The sequence below is a fragment of the Callospermophilus lateralis genome, chromosome 7, assembly GCF_048772815.1.
Source record: "Callospermophilus lateralis isolate mCalLat2 chromosome 7, mCalLat2.hap1, whole genome shotgun sequence".
NCBI classification, from domain to species: Eukaryota; Metazoa; Chordata; class Mammalia; order Rodentia; family Sciuridae; genus Callospermophilus; species Callospermophilus lateralis.
In genome coordinates, this window is record NC_135311.1 from 142,816,182 (window position 1) to 142,837,622 (window position 21,441).

Below are 21,441 nucleotides of genomic sequence, written 5' to 3' on the forward strand. Positions count from 1 at the left end.
CTGGGAAAGCTGAGGTCCAAAACCAACCAGGCAACCACACACAGAGGGACCAACAGAAGAACCGTGAGAGGGAAACTCGCCAACAAACGGGCAGGTGGAGCCTGTACAAAGAAATGAAGGGAAAGACACTTAGAAACTGCAATGAAATCACAGAAACGAAGAGCTGGTTAACAGGGCCGAGAGCGCTCCAGGAAGTAATGCCGAGACACAGGGAAAGCAGCACCATGCAGGAGCACCAACGTCCAACCGCGGCTCCCCCAGGGAGAAAGAGCAGGAGAGGCCACTGCAGACAAGCGAAGACAACACACTGCAGGGACACCACAGACACCAGGCCAAGACAGGTTCCCAGAGCTCTAGAGCGACAGATGCAGGGCCTTCCCATGCAAAGGCCCAAGTCAGGGGGCTCAGGCAGGGACTCTGTGGGACACAGGAGACAGACGCTAGAAGGTGGAACAGACATTCTCCTCCTGACCCAGCCAACCCAGGGCATCAAAGTCAACGCTCCACCATGCAAGGCCCAAACTCTGAGCCCAGGCCCCGTTCACACGGCATGCTGTGCTCACTCATAGATGGGAGCAGACCCCAAAGGGCGCCCTGGAGCCCACACCAGGAAGAAGACGGGCCCAGGAGCAGTAGTGCGCAGGAGGAGGACAGGCCACTGAACCACACAGCACTGTGCCCAGAGGCAGGGGAGAGCACTGGGTGGGACACAGTAGCCAGAGATCCTGAGAAAACCACATGCCAGGAAAAGTGAGATGAGGGAAACCAGGGATACACAAAGTGAGGAGGAAATGAGGGCACACACCCCAGGGCAGAAAAGAGGTCCAGGCAGGAAGTGAGGTCAGACTGGTGATCCAGGAAGGAAGTGAGGTCAAGACAGAGGTCCAGAGAGGAAGTGAGGTCAGGACTGAGGTCCAGACAGGAAGTAAGGTCAGGACACAGCGGTGCAGGCAGGAAGTAAGCTTAGGACAGAACAATCTAGACAAGGAAGTAAAGTCAGAACAGTGTTCCAGATAGGAAGTGAGATCAGAACAGAATTTTCCTGATAAGAAATGATGTGAGAACAGAATGATCCAGACAGGAAATAAGGTCAGAATAGTGTCCCAGATAGGAAATGAGGTCAACAAATCGTCTAGACAGAAAGTAAGGTCAGAACCCAGAGTGACCCAGGCAGGAAATGAGATCAAAATGTGGTGTTCCAAGCAGGAAATGATATCAGAACACAGCAGCACCAATAGGAAATGAGATCAGAAGATGCTAGTCAATAATCACAAAAGACCAGATTTATTGGAGCTTGAGACCCAGAGGCATCAGGGTAAGAACAGGTGGCAGGGGTCAAGCACCCCAGTGCTCATCACCCAGAAATGTGGGGCCGAGAGAACACACATGCCTGTCAGTGGCCAAATGGTGGTAGAGAGAACAGGGACACCTTCACACTGTCACCTGACTCTGGCATTCTGACTCCAAGCCATGTCCTTGGATTCTGTAACCAATGTTCGATCATAAATTGGAAACCTGAGTGGTAGGTACGACAAACACAGACGTGACAGCAGGCCTGACAAGACGTAGAGCATGGGGGGACCAGACCATGCCAGCACCACCGGAGACCACCCCTGCCCACCATGCAGCACAGGCTCAAAGGAGGGAGGTGCTGTGTGCACCACACCTCCATCTCAGAGACCCAAAGCTCACCTGACCCCAAGACCCACGGGTACACAGCAGGGGCCACCACCACGTACTTTAGAACATGTTGACGGCCTCGCTGTCCGACCAACAAACGCCCCAACAGCCCAGCTGGGACTGGACTGCAACAAGAGCCCCCCCCAACGCCCCGCCCTCCATGTCCTTCACCTAGCCCTGAGGTGGCGGAGCAAACAAGTTGATCACCCTCACCCAGCACAACTGGCAGCAGGGAGCCACAGGCCATGTGCCCAGGCGAGTGTCAAGTGCACCGAGAGCAAAGGCAGCCGAGCAGATATCTAAACGGGATCTTGGGCCTTTGTGGCTGCTGGGTTCTGGGAATGGTGTAGTGTCACCCCAGAGCTGCTCCAGGACAAGGTCATAACAACCCAGAGGCCAAAGTTGGGTGGAAGCCCCCAAGCCTCCTGTGGCACGGGAGCATACAGGGAGGAGGGCAGAGGCCCGTGCTCCTGCCCAGCCATCTACCAACACCAGGCCACCTCCAAGTGGTGCATCCAGCCTAGAGCAGCCCCCTCTGCACGGCCAGCCTTGAGAACCACTGTCTGGAGTTGGCCAAGCAACCCCCCACATGGCGAGACCCTCCTGGGCACTGCTGCCCAGACCCCATCATCACGGCCCTTCTGGAGCACAACAGGAAAAATCCTGCCAAGTAGCCACTCACAGAGCGGAGCGCCCAGAGACACTCGCGGCTTCAGACACCCCAGACACCACCACAGCCCTGCCGCCAGGCCACCCCTCCCCGCAGGCGCGCCCACACCCCGGCTCACACAGCTGTGGGGACACAGGCCTGGTCCTCTGCAGAAACACCTGAGTGTGCACTGGCCACACCAGGTGGCTGCCACTTCTCTGCCTTCTCCTTAGCACTCGGCACTGAACCATCTGTCTTCTGTTTAACGTCATGGTGTTGCTCGGTGGTCATCAGCTCAGAGACACGAGAGGCCCTGGCAGGCAGAGAGCACACTGACTCTCTAGGACCCTCAGATGGTGCTGACCCACCAGCGGCCCACGGGGTCCCCATCTGCCAGAGCCAAGTGCACCTGTGACCCTGCTGGGTCCAGAGGACCTGCAACCGGCAGCGTGGAGGATGCACCTCTCCTGAAGCCACTGCGCTCCTCCCTCACCTCTCTTGGGGCACCTGAGGGCAGACTAGACTCTTTACTCTACAATACTTTTGGAATTTTAAGATGCGGTAAAGTTGTTTTTAAAACTGGAGGAAAAAGAGTAGCCTTCAAATCCTCAGGGAAGAGAGCCCTGCCCAGCCTGCCCTTCCTCTCAGACCCTCACGTCCGACTGACCACTCAGACCCTCAGATCCACACCACTGGGCCACTCACACCCTCACCCGCGACGGGACACACAGACCTACCCAAAAACCTGGCGGGCCTGTGCAAGCCTCCTGGAGACTCCAAGGCAGCCCCGTGACAGGCAGAGCCCAGGCAAGGAGGAGCCTGAGCCCAGCACACACGGTGTCGGGCACTGCCATGGCTGGGGACGAGGCAGTACCAGCACGAGGCACAGGAGGGAAGCAGCACACTGCGGGCGGTGGCTGCGAGGTTTGGCTGACAGCAGGGCGGGAAAGTGACACTGCGGAAGACACTCTGCTGCCCACTTTTCCAGAAGTTGCTCTGTGCACAGCCTGAAAACATCTGTGCACCTCAAACGCTACAGCAGCAAGGTCGGGGCAGATCCTCGACTGCTGGACACCGGCCACCGGACAGCGACCCCGCAGAGGCGGGCACCCACTGGGAGGACAGTGCCCACCTCAGAACGGGCCTCATGAGCCTAAAGCACAGTCGCCCAGATCAGATGTGAGCCAGCACCCACCACAGCCACAGGGTCTGCAGGGACTGAAACCAGGGGATGCCATAGGGGCACCTTGGGCATCAGCGCGGCACCAGGGGCTGTGCCAGCGACTCTCCAGGAACAGTCCCGATCGGTCCAGGCAGGTTGGGGGGAGGGAGCACACTCTCCCAGGGGCACAGAGCACCAAGCCAGGCGGGGTCGGGGCCTGCAGCCCGTGGGAGAAAGTTCACGGGGATGGGACAAGCAGGGTCGAAAGTCTCCCCATGGTTATCCATTAACCCAAGGGAAGGCTCCCCCGGGAGCACACCCAGGCTGCAGAGCTCTGACCCTGGCACCTCTCCAGCTGCCATGGCACACCTAGGCTGGAGGCCCAGTCCACACGACAGGCACCTGAGGGAGTGGGCGACGGGCTGTGGCGGTGGGGAGCCCCCGAGTCGGTCACTCAAGGTATCTTTGTGCCCGATCTGCAGAACACCTACAGAATGGCTTGGGAGCCCACTAGCTGGGGCATGTCCTCCCCCGGCCATTCAGAACCCACAGGACCACCAGGAAGGAGGGAGACTTGAGGCGGGGCCACAGCTGCCCTTCCACACAGCAGTTCCCAAGGCTCTCACGCTTGGGGGTGATGGTCTCCAAACAGACAACCCAGCTCCTGCTCCTGGGGGTGGCCGCCCAGTCCTGAGGCTCTAGTGTGTGGGCCAATGAGCGCCTCGCCTGGAAGCCACCCTGCAGAAGCAGCAGCTTTAGTGCCGAGTGCTAAGGAGAAGGCAGAGAAGTGGCAGCCACGGAGCTCCAGACTCCCCTGACCCCCTGCTGTGGCGCCCCAGGGCTCCTCTCCCAAAAGCCTTGCTCTCCTGCCCCACGGGGACACCTGTGCGGCAGGGCGCTCTCAGGCAGGTGCCGGGAGACCCCGGGTCCTAACACTGGGGAACGCCTCGACCAGCTCTGAACAGCGCTGGGTCACCCAAGCTTGGTGAGCGCTGCAGCGACACCCATGCAAATCCGGCCTGCACCCCAGAGCACCCACGTCATGGTGGATGCGGCCTACAGCAACAGGTCCCAGGGCGAGGTCCCGTGGGAGGCACTCTGCCAGGGAGAGCTCCCAGCAAGGGCGCAGGTCTGCGGCAGGGAGACGCTCACCTGGGCCCCGGGGCCTCCCTGGCTTTCACAGCACCTGCTGGCATCCACCACTGATCCATGGCTATGGTCACCGCGCTCTGCTCAGGCCAGCTGTGGCTCCTGGGCTGGTCTGCAGTGGGCCCAGCTGCCTCTCCTCCGTCACCCAGCACCACAGCACAATCTTCAGGCACTGCCTTGTGCAGAGAGGGTAACTGAGAGCCAGAGTGCAGGACGCGAGCCAGGACCCACCAGCAACCCAGGCCTCCAGCCGCTGAGGGGTGTCCCTCTGAGCTGGAAACCACCACTCAGCCAGAAGCACTGAAACCTGCACAACCCCCTGTGCACAAGGAAGGGGGAGGGAAGGAAGAGCTGAGTCCACGCGGGTGGGAAGGCTACAGGCTCCCCTCGGCCTCCACACCAAGCAGAGGGCCACCTCCCACCTGGGGTCAAAGGCTGCCCACCCAGGCTCAGTGGACAGGCCTGCCCTTTGAATCCAACCAGTAAAGTCACTCCCACCAGCAGGCAGCAGACCACAGAGGTATTTGCAAAACAAAAAGCAAGGACCCTCCTTTCAAGAGCCACCCTCTCGTCCCAGCCCCCCTCATTAATATTCAACAGCCAAGACAAAGCCTGACAGAAGCACAGAGCTGGCCCCTTAGTCAGGAGCCTGCCGCTGGAGGCCAGGGAGGGCTTGTGTAAACCCCACAGAAATGGCCGCTGGCCTGGCTGAGTCATCAGCTCAGTCAGAGACACCCCCAGGGACAGGGACAGACAGTATGGTCACTGCTGTCCCCCAAAAGCCACCTCCAGATCCTGGAGGCATGACCAACCATCCAGAGAGACATCAGGGCAGGCCATGGGTCTCCAGGGAAGAGTGCTCACCGCAAGGTCCCCAAGGCCCCCAAAGCCTGGCTCATTCACATTCACCTCCCCATGAGATGCTGGGGCAAGGCCACCTGCCACCAACAGCGCCAAACCAGCCCCAGCTGGGACAAAACAGGCCTTGGCTGAGCGGCCTAGGAAAGGGCACATCAGGGACAGCAGGCAGATGCAGATGGCCAGGAGAGCCACAGCCAGGGTCAGCTCAGTCCCAAAGCCAGATGGAAGTGTCCTGAGTTCCCTCAGGAAACCAGGAGGGAGGAGGACCCCGCGTCCAGGGAGTCCTGGGGCTCTCTCCTGCTGAGGGGAGGGGGCAGTGGAGGTTGAGCCAGCGGTGGACACTACCCCGGCAGCAGGGCAGGGCTGCCCCTTTTGCCTGGCAGACACAGTTCCTGGGACCTGCTCTGGGTCACGAGGAGTGTGGACTTAGCAAGCAGTGTGGCCTTCAGGGACACCATCGCTTGCTTTAAGAACTCAGAGCCAGAAGGAAGAGCTGGCAGGGATCAGCAGCTCCCCTGGGCCTGTATCCCTCCTGCAGCCCTGCCCAGGCCAGCCGTCACTCAGCCATGGCCTCCACAGGCGCACACCTCCCACACCAGCAGAGCTTCCAGAGGCACCACACCCCCAACAAAGGGGAGGGGTGAGCCTTCAGACAGCAAGCAAGCTGACCCTGGGCCATCAACCTCTGTGACCACTGCCGTCCAGGCACACCGCAGCGCTCCAGAGAGCAGCACCCTGGCCTGGCCCACCCCTCCACACGTGAGGCACATCCCAGCCCTTGCCCTCACAGGCTGCTCTCCGCCAAGCCAGGCACAGGCAGCACAGCCAGCTCTGTGGAGGTAGAGACCTTGCAGTCACAGCCCCGGGACCAGGCCACAGGGCCAGGGACGGCCACCTCCCAAGGTGCCAGCAGACACCCAGAACTGGCCCTCCAGCAACAGAAGCCTTGACACCCTGCTACAATGGAGCAGAAAGGTGCCCTATGAAACAACGTACAGCCCAGAGCAATGGAACAAAACTGCTGAGAACCACCCTAAGCCAAATCCAACACCTCAAAAACCCACTAACAACTACACCTGAACCAAACCCCGACACCTCAAAAACCCACTAACAACTACACTTGAACTAAACCCCAACACCTCATAAACCCACTAATTACACCTGAACCAAACCTCAACACCTCATAAAACCAACAACTACACCTGAACCAAACCAACACCTCACAAACCCACTAACAACTACACCTGAACCAAACCTCAACACCCCACAAAACCAACAACTACACCCAAGCCAAACCACAACACCTCACAAACCCACTGAGAACCACACCCGAACCAAACCCAACACCTCACAAACCCACTAACTACACCCGAACCAAACCCCACACCTCACAAACCCAACAACTACACCTGAACCAAACACCTTGCAAACCCACTGAGAACCATACCTGAACCAAACCCAACACCTCACAAACCCAACACCTCACAAACCCACTAAGAACCACACCCTAACCAAACCCAACACCTCAAAAACCCACTAACAACTACACTTGAACCAAACCTCAACACCTCACAAAACCAACGACACCCGAGCCAAACGCCAACACCTCACAAACCTACTAATAATTACACTTGAACCAAACTTCAACACTTCACAAAACCAACAACAACTACAACTGGCAAAACCCAACACCTCACAAACCCAACAACTACACCTGAACCAAACCCAACACCTCGCAAACCCACTAACTACAACTGAACCAAACCCCACACCTCACAAACCTACTAACAACTACACCTGAACCAAACCCCACACCTCGCAAACCTACTAACAACTACACCTGAACCAAACCCCAACACCTCGCAAACCTACTAACAACTACACCTGAACCAAACCCCACACCTCGCAAACCTACTAACAACTACACCTGAACCAAACCCCACACCTCGCAAACCTACTAACAACTACACCTGAACCAAACCCCACACCTCGCAAACCTACTAACAACTACACCTGAAATCCACAAAGCCCTGAACCAAACCCCGACAAACTGGCTCAGACTGGCAGAAGAACCCAAACAGACCTTCCCATAGAGAGGGTGTTCGCATGCCAACAGGTGCCGGCCCAAAGGATGCTGGACACCGCTTGTCACCAGGGAAACGATCAAAGCCACCGCCAGATGCCTCTGCGCGCCAGGCGGACACTGTCAGCAGACAGGAACGCAGGGGGAGTGCGGACCCTGGCGCTCCCGCAGGCTGGCAGGAAGCAACACCACACCGCCTGGCGGACCAGCAGGGCAGTTCCTCAAAAGCTCAAAATAGAACCGCCACGTGGTCCAGCAATCCCACTCTGACCCCAAGAGGACTGGAAACAGGACCCAAACAGATGCTCAGGCTCCCACATCCATGGCAGGGTGACAAGAGCCAGGGGCAGAAGCACCCCAAGCAGCTACAATGGTGACAGAAACATGCACCTCCATGATGTGGAGCGTCACTCGGTCCTGAAGGGGGGCTGGCAGGTGCGACCCCGACCCTCAGCCAGCTAAGCCCGGCGCCAGAGGGTCAGGCCCCAAGGCTGCACTGCACGTCCAGGGCTGGCAGGACAGGAGTCAGGCAGGGACAGCACAGCATGCAGAGAGGAGGCAGCTGAGCCGGAAGGTGGCGATGGCCACACAACAACCCGAGTGCCACGGGTACCCCGGAACCACACATTTAGAAACAGCGGTGACGAGACTGTGTCATGGATGATTTACCACGATAAACAGAAACACACGAGGCAAACCTGCTGAAACTAACAATTTAAAAAGCAAAAAAAAGGGGGGGCGGCTGGGTGGTGGCTCAGCGGTAGAGCGCTCGCCTAGCACAAGCAAGGCCCTGGGTTCGATCCTCAGCACCACGTGAAAGTAAATAAATTAATTTTAAAAATTGCGAATTAACTATGCAATTTCTCACACCCCACACAAATGAAGGCTGCAGAGAAGCAGGCAGCTCTGCAGCTCTGCACCCGCTCCACAGAGTCCTGGCAACGGCGACCAGCGCCTTGAAAAGGCCCTGCCTTTTGGGGGTGAGTCTACCAAGGAATTGTTCAGAAATGTGCACAAGGCTGACTTTTTTATTCTCCAGTGTTGAGGACAGAACCCAGGGCTTCCTACCTGCCAGGCAACAGCCCTGCCACCTGGGAACACACCAGCAGAGAACCAAGGTCACCTGTGTGACTGAAGCGCATGAAGGACGTGCAGGTGCGTGCTGTGCCGGCAGGCCAGCCAGACGCTCCCCTCGGGCACACCCACACCAGCCAGGAGACGCGCACGGAGACAGGGCAGCTCTCCAGAAGGCGGGCCTGATGGAATCTCCTGCTGCAGACAGCCCACAGCTCCTACACCCACGCACACTGAGACTCCAGGGCACTCTGAGCTCCTGTCCCCAGAGACACACAGCAAAGCTACCCATGATGAAACTGAGCCAACCAGAGTGACATTAGAGCCACCTGGGGCCACGCATGGTGATACCTCCTGGTCACCACCCTCCTCCCATTGGTGCAGAGGAGGGGGCAATCAAAGCACCAAAAGAAATCACAAAATTTTTGAAAAATGCTCATTAAATAAGGAAACTAACCACTTACTCTAGAGGCAGGTGCAGCCACACAGGCACACCTGCAGGACCATGGCCGGCAGCTCCTGTGCCCAGCACTTCCTCTGGGCCTCTCCATGCTGGGGTATGTCTCGATGCACAGGCTTAAGCCACTGAGCGGGTGGGAGTGCTGCCCAGGCAGCGGCTTCCGGGCCTGTCTGGTGGAGCCTGGGAGCAGCCTGCAGGACGTGGGAAGGCTGGTCAGGCCTGCCCTGCAGCACGCCTCATACAGGACACTGCAGAAGCACAGGGCCGCCAGGCGCCACCCCTGTGATCCCAGCAACTTGAGAGGCTGAGGCAGGACAATGCCAAGTTCAAGGCCAGTCTGGGGATCTTGGCAAAACTGTCTCAAGATAAAAAGGGCTGGGGATGCAGCTCGATGGTAAAGAGTTCCTGGGTTCAATCCCCAGGACCACAAAAGAAAACAGAAAGCAGGGTCGTGGACGTGGCTTAGTGGTACAGTGCACACCTGTGTGCGTAAGCCCTGGTGTCAATCACAGCACCACAGACAGGCGAAAAGGGGATTGGCAAAGACCCAACATGGAGGCCTGGGCCCTGCTCCTGCAGGACTCAAGGGCTATGGGCTGTGGGCTCAGGGCTGCGGCCGCACTGAGATGCTTACCACCTGCCTGAGGACACACCAGTCACTAAGCAACACAACTGTAATGAAAGCAAGTCGGGCTGAAAACCCAAGACCTTACCATAGGTGGCCTTGAGGGCAGCCCAGGGAAGTAGACGCACATCCTAATCCAGCAGGTAGCCCATGCCTCAACCACCCACCACCCCAGCCTCCAGCCAGGGACACAGGTAGGGCCCAGGCCCAGCGGTTGGGAAGGGCACCTGGCAGGCGCTTGGCCTGAAGGCTCTCACACGGTCAGGCAAGAAACTTCAGAACTGGAGCCCTGGCCACTCATAAACTCACCTGTGAGCCCATGGGGGCGTGAGAACAAACCGGCAGGGACAGCTGACTGCGAGCATCAAGGACTCCAGCAACCCACAGGTCCCTGGCCACAGCACACCCAGCTCTAGGACCCAGCCAGGTGGAAACCCTCCTGAGTCCTTTCCAGGTGTCCCTGTGGCAGTGCAGGCTCCATCAGCTAGCCAGAGACAGGCTGCGAGAGAGGCTCCCCTGCTCTGCGCAGCTCTGCCAACCACGCTCTGCAAACCAGGGAACACAGCCTAACTCTCCACACTGCACCCAGGCGACCCACAGGGTTTACCTTGTTTTCACAGTTTAAAGAGCTTTATAAATCTAGGCGAAATCCACGAGGGTCAGGCAAGCTGGGCGACACTTACTGCATACAAGGATGTTAAAAAAAAAAAATCACAGTTTTGATAGTTCTGCAAAAAAAAACTTAGCAAATTTACAACAAAACTGTCAAGTAATTAAGGCAAGGCACTTCACACATGAACTTAAACTGCTAATTAAAATCCCCTCGCTTAATTGACTACATTTGCATATCATTCAACTCGGGAGTATAAATTTTTAATGGTTTGGGCAACACAGGTTGTAGGAGCAGGTGAGGCAAGGAGGGCACAGCATGGCAGGACAAGGAGGGTCCCCACGCCCTGCTATTCCACACTGGGACTAGGGAGCCACCCGTGAGGCCTCAAAAGCATAACACCAGCCACGGGGTCTGGGCACCTTGCAGCCAAGCCCCTTCCCGAGAACACCAAGCTGAGAGCGTGTGCACCCCACCACAGCACCCAGGACACCCCACAGCCATGCTGGCAGCACAAGTCCCAACAGCCCCTCCTCGGCTCCTACAGAGGCCAGGTCAGAGTCCAGCCCTATGCTCACTCCAATAACAAGCATAAGCCCCTCACTTGGGGGCCTTGGGCTCTTCCTGCTTCCCGAGAGGGAGCCTCGAGGCTGAGCCAGGAGACCAGAGTGCCACGTCAGATGCCCAAGCAGCACTGCACCGAGGAGACAGACAGGGCGCTGACATCAAGACTGGCCCAGTCTGTGCACCAGGGAGATCCTGCAGGGCCAACCACCTCCTGGACAGCAGAGGACAGCAGCACATTCCAGGGCAAAAAGGCCTGACATAGCCTGGACACTTGGGGAACCACAGTAACTGGAAGGGCCAGAGGTGTGGGTGGGCTTGGTGCTGTAGCCAGTGCAGGGGCCTGCCCACTGCCCACAACCCACTAGAAGGAAGTACAAGAACAAATTACCTGCCAAGGGGTGTGTATTCTCCAAATGAGCGCGAGGCCCAATTGTGCTCACAAAACCTCCTGGGGCCAGCAGGGAAGGGCCCAGGGATGCCCACTCCTGGGCCCCTGACAACACAGGAACTGCCCTGGGTAGAGACCACCAGGTGACTGCAGCACAGCACGCCTGGCCAAAGATGCCTCTGAGGCCCAAACGCACAGGGCAGCAGGACTGCTCCCAGACCTGAGGACAGCAGGGTCTTGGTGCAACAGTGGCCCCTGGCTCACACAGCCCCTCTGGCCACGGGTCCCAGGTACCAGATGCTCTCCCACACCCTGGAAGTCAAGCTAGGTGCCCAGCCAGCCTGTACCTCAAGGAGGGGTGCCCCAACACGGGACACCCTTTGGCTTTGCTTATAAGCAAAGAAAGACTTCTCTGCTGACAGGAAAGACACGATCCACAGTAAACAGACACTTCCTGTCACTCCCGGCACGGGGTCCGCACAGCCCACCGTCCCCACAGCTGGACCCGCAGTCCCTGTGTGCACATGCCTGCCCAGCCCGGCTGCGGGGGTCTGAAGGGAGGGGAGCATGTCCTGCTCTGAGCACGCAGATGTCCACAGCACAGCAATCAGCAGGACACCTGGCAGCCCACTGGATGCCCCAGCACAGACACGAGCCCACAGCAGAGGAGATCTTCAGCAGACGCCCGTTTGGCCCCAACAACATGACTTTGAGGAACCATGGCGTCACCAGGGACACTGCAGAAAGGGGCAGTGTGGTCAGCCAGTGAGCTGCCATTGTGCCGTGGGTGGGACACTTCGGGGTACTCCCCCAGTACTCCCACTTCCCACTGAACTGCTCAGGCAGCCAAGTGTGGTTACCACCCCACCCCCACCCCCACCCCCCAGGCTCCTGGGGCATCACAGTGGGCATGGGCCATACCAGTGTCTGGTCAGCTCCATGAGACACCCTCACCTCCCTCAGGCCCTGGTGTGAAGCTAGCTTTGCAAATCCTGGGGACAGTGGTGACACTCCCTGGGTTCCCTAGCAGGACCAGCCTCCTATACCCAGGATTTCCGGGGCCAGGCAGCCGCTGTGCTGCCCTGAAACAAGCAGCGCAGTGGGAGTCCCAGGGAGACCTTCCCAACAGCTGCTGCTTTCACAGTGACCAGCGGAAGTTCCATGGAAGCCACAGCCAGGGAGAGCAGGCGGGGGACAACACCAGTGCTCAGGCACCAGCCAAGCGCAACATTCCAGACCTTTCCGAGCACACGACAGGGACCCCTGGCCAAGTCCCTACCTACAACCTGGGTGAAGTCTTCCTTCCAAACACAGAAGGGGTGAGGGAAGGACACCCCAGAAAAACATTGCTCCCTCCTGAGGGCTGCCAACCTTCCTTCTCCATCCGTGAACACAGAGCTGCCAGCCCTCGAAGCAGCCGCACAGCCCCACGTGTTCCCCTCCAGAGCTAGGACACAGCTGCGACCCCCCACCCAGCCCTGACCTGATAGTAGCCACCACAGCTCCCAGAGGCCGCTAGGCCGCACACCCACCAGCCACACCTGACTTCCCGCTGACGCTGCAGCCACTCTTTAAAAAGTCTTCAGAAGCCGAGAAAGTCAAGTCACAGGAGATGAAAACACCAATGCCAAGACAGAGTCCAGCTGCCGCCCAGGCTGGTGCCAAGGCCCTTTTACCTGCTTCTGCCCAAAGAAACAAGACTCCAAAGAACGGGAACCTCCAGCAAAGGCCGGAGCAACACAGGGACGCAGAGGCCGCCTGCAGGCTGCCTTCTCCACAGCCCACTTAGGATTCACCTGAAGCCTGGTCCTTGGTTTAGAGGAGAAGATGCAAGCGTGGGTGGGCCTGAAGTTGGGGGACCCTGCCCCACCTGCCTCGCCCCTGGAAGCACACTGGGGACACTCGCTGGCCCAAGGTGCCCAGGGCCCACAGCCCAGAGCCCCTGCTCGCTGCACCAACGCAGCACCTGTCCAGAGTAGGGAACAGATCAGGACGTCAAAAGAGCGGGTCAGTGGCCACATTGAGCTGCAGGACAGATGCGGATCAAAACCAGCTCCTGACCTTGCAGTGAGGCCAAGGCACCAGGAGAACCCACCCCAGAGCCCCCATCCGCTCACACCTATCCCCTTCCCCGAGGGCTGCCAGCCAGAACTGGGGGCTCCTTCTCTCAGCTCTCCCGGAAGTAATCCAACCTCCATATTTTGACTCAAAACAAAGAAACTTTTTAAAAACATTTCAGTTGAAACTTGCACAACTCTTCCAGTGGAGAAACCTCCCTAGACTTTTGCAATCCTTAGAAAGAGACACATTATTGCCACAGAGTCCGGCGGCCGGACACCTCCTGCCAGACAGCCAGGGCATGGGCCCCAGAACGGAACCGCCGCCTCCAGCCCTGCGGGCAGCGGTGCGGCTCAGACCTGGGCTGGGGCGCCCCACACCCGGCTCCGGGCGGGGCGGCTCACACTTCACCCAGACTTCCTCAGCTCCACATCCTGTCTGCCCTTACGCGACACTTCAGACAGACATTACACAAACCGGCTGCAGGGAGGCGGGGAAGCTAGACGCTGCGGCGCTGCCAATGACCTTACTCTCCGGAGCCCAGACCAACAGAGACTCCAAAAGGACAGCCGGGGACGGAGACAGGGGCACTCCACCACCCTGCTGCCCCAGAGGCTAAGGGAACCTACTCAGTCCCCAAGGGTCCTGGAAACTGGTGGACCATACCCCTGGAGGACCAATGCATGGCTCTGCTCCCTTCAGAAGAAACCCAGCCGTGGGAGCGGGCAGGCAGGGTCATGCTGGCCCACACCACCCCTGCTGCAGGATGGCTCCCAGGTAAAGGCCGGGTCTGGAGCCCACTCTCAAGCCACTGTCATCCCTTTGGAAAGACCCTGCTGGACATCCAGACCAGATGCAGGCCCCTCCTCCTGCAGGGGCTCTAGGCCGGGCCCCAACCTCAGGGTTAGCACAGAGGCATGCCCCCTGCCAAACACCCCAAGTCCCAAGGAAGCCACGCCTGAAGCACACTCACAGGCCACCCGCAGAGGCTGTGCAGGGAGCACGGACCCAGGTGGCAGAGGGTCCCCACACTCTGAGGCCAACCTTCCCACAGCAGTCTCAGGTGGAGTGCAAGATGCACCTCAGGACTCGGCTAGCCAGTTATTGACTGAAAGGTACCTGGGGCCAGGGGAGGGCATCAAGGCACCCAGGCAAAAATGTCCAGCCTGAGGAATTCAGACAATTCGCACTGCAGTCCCCTAAATGCACGTCGGCCACACCAACCACCGATAATGACAACTAGACCTATGGGTCCCCCCGGGAAGCTGGCTCTGAAGGACACAGGTACAGCGACCAAGAACCCAGCTTTCTCACCGTAAGAATATCCAAGCCACAGTGTCAAGCAAGGCAGCCCCCTCCGACACACGCAGGGGCAGAGCACTCCAACCCAGGGGAGGCACCCCAGTACCCTGGTCTCAGCCTGGGAGGGCAACCCTGGGCTACAGCATGACGGCCTGAGGACAGCAGCCTCATCCCAGGCAGCAAGCCAAGTGGCAAGCGCGAACTGTCCCCGGCTATCTCCCTTTCAGACAGACAGCAATCTATGCTGATAGGAAGACAGAGCGAGGAAGAGGGATCTGTCAGGCAGAAGCCGGTGGGGACAGCTGAGAGGCTCCATCCATCCACCTTGTGTGCCCGCAGCAAAGCAACCTGTCCTGCAACACCTGACACCCAGGATCAGAAAGTATTAGCCCCCCTTTATACGAAAAGAAAGTGTACCAGAAAGGTTAAGCAATTCGCTCAAGGTCACACAGCCAATGAGGGACAGAGGAGGAATATGAGCACAATCCCAAGAGGCTCCTCAGCTGGGTAGGCTCAGCTCACTGCAGGACACACGCCAAGGACAGCAGTCATGGAAGTCCTACAAGTGGCTCACTGAGCACCCAAAAAGCCTGTGTGTTCTAAGCCATGCCAGCAGGAAGCTGTCAGCAGGCCCCAGGTCAACCACTAGACAAGAGTGGACAGTTCCTGTCACCACAGAAGGTCACCAACCCTAAACACTGTCACAGCCCCAACAATGTGCCAAGGTCCCCGGCACATCTGCCTTCACGAAGGTTGGGCTCAAAGCTGGAGCCCCACCGAACCCGGCACCAGCTCAGCCAGGCCATGGCCAAGCAGGGTGTCAGGGGCAGGGGCCTCGCCAGCCTCACTGGACGGGAGCCCCACCCACCTCCCACCAAGACCAGGAAGGACTTCAGCTCACGCCTGTCAGCAGGCCCAGGTCTGCCAGGAGCAGCGGCCCTGCACAGAGTTCCAGTACGGTCTTTGTTCCTCCAGCCCTCCTCCTCAGTAGATCAAAAATATTAAAATAAGCTTCAAAGGAAGTGAAGAAATCAAAACATATCCCATGAATAGGCTTCCCAGAGGAGAGTGGGAGGAGCCGGCAAAGAGGGCAGTGCATGGACACGGTCAACCTCAGGTCCACACCCCCTAGACTGACCTCATTTCCACATGGCACATAACTGTCACAGACAACCACCACATGGCTGTTGGGGGGATATGGAGTGGCTGGTACAGGAGGACCCCCAACTGCAGGTCACAGAGCCGAGGACACTCTGGCTGAAGGCAGAGGGGGCACACAGACGGGGAGTGTCCCACGAGGGAAGCCGGCCCTCCCACCTCCTCCCTCATCAGGAAAGCATGCAGGAGCCGCCCAGGCCCAGGCCACCGCTGCATAAGCAGGGGCAGGGCTGTCACTCCAGCCAGGAAACCCCAGTCACTCCAGGGTCTTCCTCTTCACTTTGAGGAATTTCTCTTAAATCAGTAAAGGAAGTGCCAGAGCCCTGCCAGGGAGAGCATGCGGGAAAGAAGCTCCAAGCCATCCGCCATGACCCAGGAGCCACCCAGGCCTTGTCCCTAGGACCCAGGGTGCCATCCTCCTTCCTTTCAGCAGCACTGGCCTCTCTGCACCCAAGGACCCTCAAAATCAGAACCCCAGGGCTGGCTGCAAAGAAGGGGAAGACCTGCAGCCCACCCCCAGGCAACAGCTGGGACAGAGGGGCCCTGTTGGTCTGCAAAGCCCAGAAAGAGAGACCTCCAATACACACATGACCCAGAGTCAACAAAAACAAACCAGACACGCCCTGCTCAGGCGGGACCTCGGTGCTCCCGGCTCACTCCCACTCTGGAAATCAGTGAAGCCTGCCCAGCAGCGGGGCCTCACCAGTCGCCTGCTCCAATACAGCAGGGCCCACCCCAGCAGCCCGCACACGTGGCATCCTTGGGCCACTCAAGCTGACACCCCAAACAGACAGACCCTGCTCACAGGGAACTCCATAGCCAACTTCCCATCTGAAATGAAGGGCCAGCAGCCTGCTGGGGCTGCAGGCAGCTGCACCTGGGCGCTGGCCTCGCCAGGTCAGAACCACCACTGCAACAGCTACTGAACACACAACACACAGCACACAGCACACGCGCTCTAGCAGCCCTCTTCACGGCCCCTCCCCCCACAACTCTGACACTCTGCTGGAGGGGCGCCCAGAGAAAACCGGGCTGCAGCATCTATTCACAGATTTAGAAAAAAAAAGTTTGATGCAATAGCTGAATTAATTAGGCCTCCCAAGAATAGCTGAGCCAATGCAACGTCTGTGTGTGCCGTTTAGTAAGCCAGAATATTTAAGAGTCACAGATACTCAAGACGCGCGCTACAGAAAGTTCCTGTGGACTCGGTCTCACCATCTAGTAGCCAGGAGCTGCCCAGAGACAACACAAACAACAGGACCTGGGTGGGCAGCTCTGCACACCAGCCCATGTGCTTCAGGGACACTTGAGGACCCACGACCACAGGGACTCAGGGCACAGGGCTGCAGTCACCAAGTCTCAGCGCCTGCCACAGCAGCCAACGCTTGGCTTCATTTCTTAGGTCCATGTCCCAAGACTTCAGGGGAGTTAGGAATCAAATCAGGCTGTTCGCCTGGGACGGAAGGGCAGGCACCCCTCTGCAGGTCTGGGAGACTTCTGGGGTGAATGTGAGAGACTTCACCCCAACCCTGTCTGAACGCCCCCATGGGGGGCCCATGGGGCCCTAGCCTGAGGCCCACAGCTGGGGTTCAAGACTTCCCAGAGCCTCTTCATGGACTGGCCAAGGCCCAACCTATCCAGGCCACGGTTGAGGGCTTGGGGGAGGCTTTACACTCGCCAGGCCTGGCCACCTAGATTTCCATTCAGGCTACCCCTGAGGACAAGGGCCTTCCCTCCTAGACGGTGGGGCCCCACAGATAGGGACACTGACACAAGACCAGAGTGGACAGCTTCTTTCCCCAAATTTCCTTAAAACAAATCCCTGTGGCCTGGCAAGACAGGGCACAAGCACACATTCCTGACTTGGGAGGATGGGGTCCCAGCCCAGGAGAGCCCCCTCCCAGAGCACACCTCCCAGGCTTGGGAGCCGGGAATACTCACCCGGGGCACCCGCCGCTTGTACTTGTTGCCGTAGTCGAACTTCTCCTTTACGTCGTCCAGGCAGCGGCCCAGGCGCGCCTGCTCCTCCTTGCCCGTGTAGTCCTGGCTCAGCAGGATGTAGGCCCGCCAGTTGGCGGAGTCGAAGCCCCAGTGGCAGGTCCGGTTCTCCAGGGCCTTGTGCGAGTGCACCACGAACTTGTGCGGAGGGTACATGAGGCGGCAGTCGAGGCACTGGATGCAGGCCGCGCTGGGGCTGCTGTAGAGCTCGGGCACCAGCAGCCCCTTGCACTTGCCGAAGCACTCGTGGTACACGCGGACGCTGCGCTCGCTGAGCTCCAGGCCCAGCGCCAGGCTGGCCGCCAGCTCCTTCTTGCAGGGCGGCGGATAGGCGCCGCCGTAGAGCAGCGCGTTGCACAGGCGCTCGGCGTCCGTCTTGGTGATGAGCCCACACGAGGGCGCGGAGAAGGGCAGGATGCCCATGACTTTGAGGATCTCCAGCTGGTCGGCTGTGCAGCGCGAGCAGTAGATGTGCAGCTCGTCGCACACCGAGTTGATCTGCTGCAGCGAGAAGTCGCGCAGCACCGAGTTGAGGATCTGCGGCAGGCACAGGCGCTTCTCGCCACCCACCACGAAGCACGAGATGGTTTCGCCCTCCAGCACGGTCTCGCAGCGCTCGGTAGAGCGGTCGGACGGCATGAAAAAGGGCCCGGGCAACACGGGCGGCGGCGGCTGGATGGCGGGCAGGTGCAGCACGGGCGGCGGCTCGGCGGCTGTGGGCACCGGCGCAGGCACAGAGGCCGCACCCGCCTCCTTGGCGCTCTCCTTCTTGTAGGCCTCCTGAGCCCAGCGCGCCGAGAAGGCAGCCGGACCGCCAAGCGAGCTCATGGAGCTCAGGTGGAACTGCTCCAACGTCTTCTGCAGCCCAGGGTGCGGCTGGAAGCCGCCGCGGCCGCCTGCCGCCGCCTCCATGGCGCGCTCGGGTTCCACGGGCCGCTCTCGCTCCCGCGCGCCCGGGCCCCCGCGGCCCCCGCCGCCGCCCCGCGCGCCCCGGCGGCGCCCGCGGCCCCGGCCCCGGCCGCCCCCCGCCGCCGGCTCCCGGCCGATCACGGCCGCGGCCGCGGCCTCGGCCTCGCCCGGGGGCGCGAAGGCGAAGGCGGGCGGGGCGAAGGGGTCCCGCCGCTGGAGCCCGCCGCCGCTCGGGCCCGGCGCCACATCCACGCGCCCCGCGCCGCGCCCGCCGCCGCCCGGGCCCCCCGCGCGCCCCCCGCGCGCCCCCCGGGCTCTAGGCGCGGGGCATGCCCCGGCGCGCGCCGCCAACGCCAACGCCAACGCTCGCGGGCCCGGGGCTCGCGGGGGGCGCGCGGGCAGGTGCCGGCGCCGCGAGGCGCGAATCGCCGCGGCGGCCGAGGCCGAGGGGCCCGGGAGGAGCGGGGGCGCGGGCGCGGGGCCCGCCGGGCCGTCCTCGCGCGGCGCGCCGCCGCCGCCCCGCTCCTCCCACCGCGCGGCGCCCGCCCGGCTCGTCCCGGCGGCGCTGGCCGGCCGCGTCGCGCCCGCGCCGGCCCCCGGCCGCCCGCCCGCCCGCCGGCTCCCGGCCGCCCGCCGGCCCGCGCGCGCGGCTCCCGGGGCGGCGGAGGCGCCTCTGGCCCGCGGCCTCAGAGCGCGGCGGCGGCGGCGCGGGGCTCGGCGCGCTCGGCGCACATCCTCCCGGCGGCTCGCTCCGGCTCGGACTGATCGCCCGGCGCTGAGCTCACGCCGCGGCGCGCCGCCCCGCCCCGCGCCACCACGCCCCGCCCCGCGCCGCCCCGCCCCCGCGCTGTTTGTTGCCGTGCGTCCGCCTCGGCCCGAGCGCCGGCCAAGAATGCGACCCGCTGCCGGCCGGCTCTTCCAGGAACGCGCTCTCCCCCACCCGGGCTCGGCTGTGCTCGGCCACGCTCGGCTGCGCCCGGCCGGGACTCGGCCGAGCTTGGCCCCGCCCACCCGCACCTCGGCTCCGCTCGGCTCCGCTCGGGCCCGCCCGCCCGGAGCTCGGCCCCGCTCGGCCCTGTTCGGCCCCCTCGGCCCCGCCCACCGGAGGCCTCTGGTGGCGGCTGCGCCCGGGGCCCCCCTTCCGGCCGAGGCCGCTTCCTGCGCGGCTGGGTAGACGCCCGTCCCGCCGCCGCCCCGAGGCCCAGAAACCCACAGGGTCCCCGCCACAACCGCAGACCAACTGAGGGGCGGTCCGGGGCCGGTCTCCGCAGCCGCCGCCGCAGGTCCCGGGGTTTCTGCTGAACGGGTTGCCGTGCGACATACACTGGGACCCCCAACTCAAGGGGCCGGTCACGGGACAAGCTCCAGAGGCCCCACCCGAAAGGGAAGTCGCGAAAGACTGCAGGGTACACCACAGGGTTCCCACTGGAGAGGGAGGCCACGCAGCTTACCCCGGTGTCCTTACACTACGAGGATGCCCAAAGCACATGCTGGATTTCCACACATCGTGGAAATGCCCACATCGTCCACATAGGACCAGGACCTGGAATCCAACACGGGAAGGAATGCCGCACTTAGACAATATGGGGACACTGCACGTGCTAGGATCTAGGATCATAGCACCCAGGGACACCACGACCTAACCTGAAGAAAACAAGATTCAGGAAGACCCATCCCACCCCTTGATTGGCAGGCAGCATGGACCACCCATGGCTCTGGTTCCCACCACACTGCCAGCAGCAGCACCTGAACCCTGGTCCCAGTGCAGGAATCTCCCTGCTTCTCAGGGAAGGGGCTTTGGGACTTGACTCTGTGTGCTGAGAGCCCAGCCCTGTGCTCACAGCCTCTCCCTGAGGCACCCCACTAGCCAGTGTCCAACCCCAGGAACTCGGCCTCAGTGTGTCTCAAGCCAGCAGCTAATGTGACTCTCACTCTGCAGCCTGCATGTCAAGAACTCTGCTTCTGTCTGCATCGGTCAGGCACCCAGGTTGCGACTTGAATGAGACAGCACTTGACCTCCCTCCACGCTGTGGCTATGCTGTAGGAGAGACAAGCCAGAAAGGGCCTGGAGGGAGAGCGGAGCTGAACAGGCTGTCAGGTGGCCCTAGACAGAAGCTGCATGCAGCAGAGGGGTGGATGGGTCTGGCTCTGCTCACCTGAGGCCAAAGGACTTCCAACTGGACAGTGGTGCCTTTCCCACATGACCAGGCCCTCTGCTGGCCTGGGCTCTGGGGAATAGGGGAGAGAGGCTCTCAGAGCTGGATGGAGATATAGAGCCACACTCATTTCAGCCTGGAGATCTTTCCTCCCCGCTGGAAGCTGGAAATGGTCCCATACCAGCACTCCTGGGGCACAGTTCCTGCCCTGGGGCATTGGCAAGTATCCCTGGACAGGCCTCAGTTACTCTGTGCCAGGGGCAGGTGTCTGGACAGCCGAGATCAGTGGGTGACCCCAAGTCTGGGCTCAAGATTTAGAATGCCTATCCGAGTCTGAAAACTGGATGGCTTGTCACCAAGCATACGTGAGCCTACTCCCAGTTCCCTGTGTTGGCCTACAGGAGCCTTGGGATTATCCCTCCTTGTCACACAGTTGCTGCTCCCACTGCGCTATTGACCCCAGCAGTACCCAATCCCCACCACAAGGCATCTTATGCTCACACATAAGAAAACCAATATGACAATTGTTTCCTGAAAAGGGGTATTTTTAAA

The 21,441-nt window shown here is 60.5% G+C and overlaps 1 protein-coding gene across 1 annotated transcript in view; it reads right to left on the reverse strand.

Moving 5' to 3' along the window:
• Ski (SKI proto-oncogene) overlaps positions 1-18,766 on the reverse strand; it is a 53,288-nt gene extending 34,522 nt beyond the window's left edge. Inside the window, exon 1 of the mRNA XM_076861477.2 lies at positions 17,768-18,766. Coding sequence (XP_076717592.1) covers positions 17,768-18,736 — 969 coding nt within the window. The 5' untranslated portion in view covers positions 18,737-18,766. The remainder of the gene's footprint in view (positions 1-17,767) is intronic.
• Positions 18,767-21,441: the final 2,675 nt, after the last annotated feature.